The sequence below is a fragment of the Strongylocentrotus purpuratus genome, unplaced genomic scaffold, assembly GCF_000002235.5.
Source record: "Strongylocentrotus purpuratus isolate Spur 01 unplaced genomic scaffold, Spur_5.0 spur5_scaffold_7, whole genome shotgun sequence".
Lineage (NCBI taxonomy): Eukaryota > Metazoa > Echinodermata > Echinoidea > Camarodonta > Strongylocentrotidae > Strongylocentrotus > Strongylocentrotus purpuratus.
Window position 1 is genome coordinate 11,415,084 of NW_022145613.1, and position 8,283 is coordinate 11,423,366.

Below are 8,283 nucleotides of genomic sequence, written 5' to 3' on the forward strand. Positions count from 1 at the left end.
TGTTTGTTTTGAGGTCAAAATAGTTGAATTGTAGTTATAAATGAAATAAAACAACAAAAACAATAAAATACATAAGTTAAAAAAACAATGAAATACATAAGAAATTATAAAAACAAGAGATAACATAAGGAATAACCTGGCTCTTCCAATTTTTTGTGTTGTATTATTATTCCAAATGGTCTAATAAATATATGTAGTGAAAAAGAATACTTAAATATGAATAATCTATGATTTATGGGCCGAAATGTGAATTTTATGACCTTATTTGCATAAATTACCATAAATATGCAAATGAGTGAATTTTTCAAAAATTTGAAATTACCATAGTATTCTATACACTTCACTTGACATGCATGCAAATTTTCGCGGCGATCGGCGGTGAAACGACCGAGATCTTAGGGGGGGGGGTCAAATTGACCCCCCCCCCCCCCCCCAGTAAAAACCTGGTCTGAAATAGCCCAGTTAAAATAGGGTTAACTTAGATTGTCCAAAGTGAACTTTTATTCCTCAGCAGTCTATAACACTATATAAATGAAATCAGCCTCAATCATTACAAAAATGATTACTCACATACAAGTTCTTTTTTTTTAATATTTATTTCCAAGGCATACACTTGTTTCCATTTACATACAAATAAATTGTTAAGTCACCAAGAAATTATATTTTCCAAAATTAAGGACCAGCTCTGTCCATACAAGTAGATCACTTGAGCACATTTAGTTGCAATTGCCACTTGAACTAAGGATTTCCAAAATCAATTTGCTTACATGCAACACAGATGTAAAAACATATCTGATTAATGATTAACCCATGAGGACCACATTTTGCCTGCATGTTTACCGTGTTGCAAAAAAGATGACTTCTCTTTTTATTTTGTTGTGTTAACTAAATCGAGATCATGGGTGAGCTCCCAGTGCTGTATGTCAAACAACCCCTGCCTTTCAGGGTTAAATAAAACTTGGTGCAGCACACAGTGTGTGATAAGCTTTTTGATTATACCTTGATACAGACATACTTATTTTAAAATTTCAAAGAAATGTCACTTCTTATAACCCCATTCGTCTTTCATGGGTGGTACATATTTAGAGCAATATTAAGCGTTTCTTTTATTTTTGTTTTACTCTCAGCACATTTGCTGTAACAGTCTTGTTTAGAATAGACTTGATAAAAACATGCTGCCGATATAATAGCAACACTATCTTCCTCTGCTATCTGCGGAGGAAGAATTAGTGTGATATTCTTTGGGTTTTCATTTTTTCAAGAAGCATAGGTAAACGAAGGCTTGCAGTGATTCCTTTGAACTCATTAGTGAAGGGGAGTGGGTACATGTTGTAGCCTTGGGATGCAGAATGCCATCGCCATCATTTCTTCTTGCCAGCCTTCTGGGCAGACTTGGTAACCTTGCCTGTAGATGCTTCATCCTTTTCGACAGACTTCACCACACCGACGGCTACGGTCTGCCTCATGTCACGGACAGCAAAACGTCCAAGAGGAGCAAAATCTGTGTAACTCTCAACCACCATCTGCTTGGAGGGAATCAGTTTGGCAATGACGGCATCACCACTCTTCACAAACTTGGGGTTATCCTCAAGACTCTTGCCTGATCGACGGTCGAGCTTCTCCTTGAGTTCTGCGAACTTGCAGGCAATGTGAGCTGTGTGACAATCCAAAACCGGGGTGTAGCCAGCATGGATCTCACCGGGGTGGTTCATGACAATGACCTGCATCAAAGAGATAAATTTAACAAAGAATTGTCATAAGGAATTTCATTGCACTTGTAATTTAGCTTTCAGAAAACATGTAAGTCATTTCTATTACCAAACAACCTTGGTTAACCCTATATAGCCTGGGCCATTTTGAAACAGCATAGCCTAGGGGAAGGAGGGTTCTAAGGCCCCTCTCACCCCTCCCCTATGATCTCTGCCGCCGTGAAGCTGATCGCCGCGAAAATATGCACAGATGTCAAGTGTATAGATAACTATGGTAAGTTTAATTTTTTGGAAAATGTACTCATTTGCATATGAATGGTAATTTAAGCAATTAAGGTCAACAAATTAATACTTTTAACCATAAATCATATATTATTCATATTAAAACGAATGTTTTTACTACATATATTCTTTAAACCATTTGTAATAATGATACACCAAAAACGATTTGGAAGAGCCAGGTTATTCCTTATGTTATCCATTGTTTTATTTATTGCTTAATTTTATTTTCAACTATAATTCAACCTTTATTGACCCCCAAAACAAACACCTTACCGGTAACTATAAACAAGACCAAATACGGTAACCAATGTTTTGTCTCTTTTGGGAAAAATGATGATATTTCATATGTTTTGTACACAAATCAACTAATAGCGGCAGTCGCTGAGATCATGGGGGGGGGGGGGGGGGGGGGGGGCCTTAGAACCCATCCCGACCTGGCAGTTTCAAAATAGTAAGGCTATATAGGGTTAAGACTTTCAGCTTTTTTTAAATCCCATATTTTGGTTTGATCTACACAAACAATCATCAATATTCCAAATTTGCTTTTTCTTTTGTATTAGACCTTTTTTTGTGGACACTTTAACCATATGTTAACTGGGAAGGGGGGTCAATATGACCCCCCCCCCCCTACCATATATTAACATAAATATGCAAATATGTGAATTTTTCAAAAAATGTAACATGGATGCAAATTTTCGCGGTGATTGGCTGTTCAACGGCAGAGATCTTGAGGGGGGGGGGGGGGGGAAGGGAGTCAAATTGACCCCCCCCCCTTCCCCCCAGTAAAAGCCTGGTCTGTACTCTGAAATAGCCCAGTTAAAATAGGGTTAACCCCCTTTTCGATCATATGCTTCATCCTTATTGGTTTGCTGGTTAATTATAATTATTGGACGCTAGTTTCAAGCAGCGTGTGTGATTGAGATCTAGAGGACGTTACTGCTCACCGGTAATTTAACATGTAACTTAATATCGTAGTTAAATACATCGACCACAACACTCCATCCCTCAGATAGGATGTTAAAGGGATCGTTTAACAATGTTAAATATGAGATACACGACCCTATGTGTTATCAATGTCTGTGATATGATATAATATTGAAGCCCTAAAAAAAATCGCGCTTGAAAATGATCAAGAAGTGCCTCAAAAAAGTAAAAAATCTTTCAGTGACCGGTTTTACCATACTCGTTTTCCCCAATAGACTGTAGTGTAATGAAAATTTCAAAATTTATAATTCCAATCATAAATATCTTGATAATCAGACAGGCGATCAGCTTGTAAAAGTCATGGGGTTCCTGACCGACTTAAAGCCAAAGGTTTATAATTTTCATTGCAGCATGAGCTAAATCCAGAATTTTATTTATTGGAATCTGAGACAAAGTTACCGGATCCCCTTAAGCCGATATGATTTGACATTTCATTAACAAAACAAATAGAAGTTCAACAATTGCATGCATTCACGTTTAATGGCCTAAAAAAGAGTTTACAGCAGAAACCGCTTGGTACATGTGTATTTTCATTTTTGGACATGTACATGGAGTCCCCTACGTGATTTTATTTAACGTCCTTTTACAACAAGGAAAATCAAAAAGTCTTGACATTGTAAGGTTGAGTTTCACTAGGAACATCATACTATCTGTTCGGAGCCAGGACTGCATTCTAATTTGTTACATTATTAACATCATCCACATACCTGAGCCTGGAAGGACTTGGCAGCCATTGGGGGATTGTCCTTGGATTCTCCGCAAACCATACCACGCCTGATATCCTTGATAGAGACGTTCTTGACATTGAAGCCGACGTTGTCACCTGGCAATGCCTTTCCAAAGTTTCATGGTGCATCTCCACAGACTTCACCTCAGTGGTCAAATTGGCAGGGGCAAACCTAGCGATCATACCGGCCTTGATTGTTCCACTTTCAACACGGCCCACTGGCACAGTTCCAATACCTAATTTAAGGATCAAATGAGAAGACTGAGTCATAACATTCAAAGTGATGGGTAAAAACAAAATGGTTAACGTAACTGGAATTTAAAAAAAATCTAAGAACCGGTTTCTTTGACATGGGTAAAGCCTCCACTTTTCAGTGCCTTTTTGCTGCACGAGCAAATGGCTCAGATGGTGCCCCTGTTCAAAATTTTGGCAGGATATTGACACACATATAAAGAGTACCATTGCATTAATATTTTATTTAAAGCCCCACTGTCCTACAGTATTGCTCGGAATAAAGTTGATAGTCTCACGCATGACTGCATGCATTATCCTGTAGACCTTGGTGTGACTTGGTGGTAATGTGTCTACTTTATTACAAGCAATACTGTACTTGTAGCTACTTGCTCCCTCTATATAGAAAACTTCCCCAATCGGTGCCTGTTGGTCCCCCATGATCCTCTGACTTGGAGTTATGTTATTTGAAAGCCAAGCCAAGGCCAAGCTATTTGAGGTCTTGGTACTCCCCTCCCCCCCATTTGCATCCATGTCAAGTGAAGTGTATGGAATAATATGATAATTTCAATTTTGCATATTTATGGTAAAGTATGCAAATAAGGTCATAAAATCACATTTTTACCCATAAATCATTTTATTCATATTTAAGCATTTTTTTCACTACATATAATCATTAGACTATGAATAGATGTTGGTCAGTCAGTCACGAGGATAAACAGGTTATCTTGCATAATTTGAATACTAGGACACTGCTAATGTTTTAACTTCACAGTTAGGACATATACATGACATATTCATAATTCCTGCAAGTTCTACAGAATTTGATATTAAATTTTTTAGACATTTTTAACACAAATCAGGAAGATTGGATGTCTAGTGAAAGCTAGCATGCGCTACAATTATGTCAGATAATCATGTAAAAGCCAGTTTACATACCTCCAATTTTGTAGACATCCTGGAGTGGTAGACGAAGAGGCTTGTCATGTGGCCTCTTAGGGAGCATGATAGCATCAAGGGCATTCAACAGGGTCACTCCACTGGCATTATTATCCTTGCGTTCAATTGACCACCCCTTGAACCATGGCATCTGTGAGAGAAACAGTTAAGTTGAATTCCTGGAATCAAGTTCATTCAAAGCTTATATAACAGTTGCTATTTGAACAATACTAAAAATTGAATGGAATTTGGAGCCATGTTATATCGCTATTAGGCTGAAGCCTTGATTTCAGAAACAGAGTCCATTGACATAATTGTCTCCCTTACCTATTACTATCAAATTTGAACATCTTGCCTGTCAAGGTCTTTAAAAATATCTGAGGCCAATACCTGAAATTTAAAAATTCTATCCCTACGACAGTTGACCTACTTAACCCAAAAGCAAATAAGATTTTCATTTTATTTGTATTTTGCTCTTTTCTTCTTTTTCACTATATCGAATCTTGAAAATCATGATTCTCACGATTTGTTAAATAAAATTTACAACGGGGAAGAAAAAAATTGTGCAGCAATTACAAAAGGCACCACTTACAGTCGTTGTGGCTGCCTCCATCATGTTGTCACCAACCATCCTGAGATTGGGATGAAGGGCACAGCCTTTGGGTTGTAGCCAACCTTCTTGATGTAGCCAGAGACCTCCCTGACGATTTCTTTGAAACGGGCTTCATTGTATTGTGCGCTGTCCATCTTGTTGACAGCAACAATGAGCTGCTTGACACCCAAGGTGTAGCACAGCAGGGCATGCTCTCGTGTCTGCCCATCCTTGGAGATACCAGCCTCAAACTCTCCAATACCAGCGGCAACAACCAACACGGCACAGTCGGCCTAAATGAGATTTTTTTTTTTTTTTAATTAAAAAAAGCTTTAGTTATGACATTCTCTAAAAATCCTAATAAAATTTCCCATGATTGACCCAACTAACATCAGACTACCGTATTTGTTTTCTTGTTTACAAATTCATTCATGGAGATTACTGCTGCCAGAAAGCTGGCGCGCAGCGGACAGGGTGCAACATTACATTGCGGTTTCTTTGATTATCTTTATCATCGGCTATTAGCACATTCCAAAATGTATGCATATAAACGGAGCAAGAAATGCTTAACAGTTTTGATGAATGCGGTCGGATGAATGCGGTCGGATAACCGTCGGTTAAACGGTTTGACTCGGGCCTAGCAAATACGGTAGTTTTCATTACTGCTAGTACTTACATTAGTTTTTGTTCTGCAGGGCAAAGGTAAAGTGAATTTTATGAACAAGGACTGGACACTTAGAAGCGCCCGAGAGACGTAGTGGATGCCCAAAATATGTGTCTGGACCATTTAAGTTTCAGCTTTTTTACACAGGGCTCAATGAATTTTGACCAAATGTTCATCACTCCCAACGGAAAAAGTAATCGTGAAACCCTACACTGACAGAGAAACAACTGACAACATGTTTAAAGAGGAGCTTGGGAAGAGGTGAAAATATTTAGTGAGCGTTATAATTGTATTATATAAGTGTGGAAGAACACCAGATAAAAAGTCAAATGCCTTAATATTCTAAATATGGCATGTCGCATCATAAATGTTTGTGTAGTCCCATATACATCTTTCTGTGAACAGTGCTTGTAACTTTACCAAGACTGGACCAAATTTTGATAGTTTTGATGATTCCAGAACCTTGCACTACACACTAATATGCTAGATAATTAACCTTTTCTAATCAATTCCACAACGTTTCTTTCACAATGCAATAGCGTGACAAGAACTCAACTTTATCTTTAAACCGATTTTGGTTATTGCTCTCACAAATAAACAATAATTATGTTTTTCACACTCAAACCACCTTTCATAGTGACATCCAACAATTTCACAAGCCACCAATAATTTTTATGATGATCTGCATCATGCATGTTTTATGATACACAGATTTTGTTCAGTTTGTGTGATAAACTAATAAAGATAAATCAAAAAAAATTTCCCCACCTGTGAGGTTCCAGTGATCATGTTCTTGATGAAATCACGATGACCAGGTGCATCGATGACAGTGACACAGTACTTTGGGGTTTCAAACTTCCACAGGGCGATGTCAATGGTGATGCCACGTTCACGCTCTGCCTTCAGCTTGTCAAGAACCCAGGCATACTTGAACGATCCCTTTCCAAGCTGTTGATGAAACAATATTCACAAGGAAAATTTTAGACTTGGTTCGAAAAATGCAAAATCGAATATTTAGAAGATAATTAATAGTACAGGTTACTTCACAACAGAAATTGAAGAATGTGTTGCAAGTTCATATTTACTATGATACTTATATGGCTCCCCCTGCATTCAATTAAAGGGCAAGTCCGGAAAATTGTAAGTTGGAAAAAAAAAAGAGAGAAAGACTAAGTGAACAAAACATAAAATTTTTCATCAAAATCGGATGAAAAATAAGAAAGTTTTGGAATATAAAAGTTTCACATAATTTCATGCAAAGGTGATATGTATCAGATATGCTGTATGCAATTAAAATAAGCAAGTTATTGATGTCATCAACTCAATTATTTGTAACAGTTTCGTACAATAACTATCACACTGCTGCTCTGAGAATGTAAAAATGGCTTCAATCCTCATGGAATATGTGAAAAATCACCATACTGTAATATGAAAGGGAAAAAACCTGCATACAGCCTTTGTGATATTGGACCGAAAAAGTTTGGTCTCTTTCGTTCTTTAGCCCCTTATTTGGCTAGGGTTGGCTCCTCTCTTTAGAGAAGGAAGCCAGCTATTTCACATATCATAGGAAATAAGACAATAACTTACGTCGGAAGCTTCCTTCTCGAATTTCTCGATGACACGCTTGTCGATTCCACCGCATTTGTAGATGAGATGACCGGTGGTGGTTGATTTGCCGGAATCTACGTGACCGACGACCACGATGTTGATATGGGCTTTTTCCTTAGGCATGATGGATAGTTATATGCCAGATGACTTTCAGACAGATGAAAGTGGCAACTGCAGTAATGCTAGAAAAGAAAAGAAAATGAAAAAGAGAAAGAACAGATTTGTTACTAAATGACTTTATAACAGAAAAATATTTTACAAATATCGAGATCACTGGGATTATGACCATTAGAAAAAGTAGGTTAGTGAATGTGTTCCAATACCCCTTTAGTTACCATACGCTGTTTTAACATTCACTACGAAAGAGAAATGAGTCCTCAAGAAAGTTACGACCTATTCTGCACCTGAATTCATGCCAACTTTCATATTTACAACAGCTCCTATTTTGAACTTTTTAAAAACTTGAGGGGGGGGGGGGGGGGGAAGGGAGGGGGGCTAAAGACCTCGACAACTGAAACTCAGAACGACTCCAAATTTGGCATGGTGG

At 37.8% G+C, this 8,283-nt stretch overlaps 1 protein-coding gene across 1 annotated transcript; it reads right to left on the reverse strand.

The window, feature by feature from the left end:
* Nucleotides 1–580: 580 nt before the first annotated feature.
* On the reverse strand, nt 581–7,928 carry LOC548620 (elongation factor 1 alpha). Its single transcript, NM_001123497.1, is given in 8 exon segments — nt 581–1,721; nt 3,683–3,809; nt 3,812–3,938; nt 4,873–5,023; nt 5,465–5,499; nt 5,502–5,757; nt 6,897–7,076; nt 7,716–7,928. Coding segments are annotated over 8 exon segments (1,380 nt in total). The 5' UTR covers nt 7,860–7,928; the 3' UTR covers nt 581–1,361.
* Nucleotides 7,929–8,283: the final 355 nt, after the last annotated feature.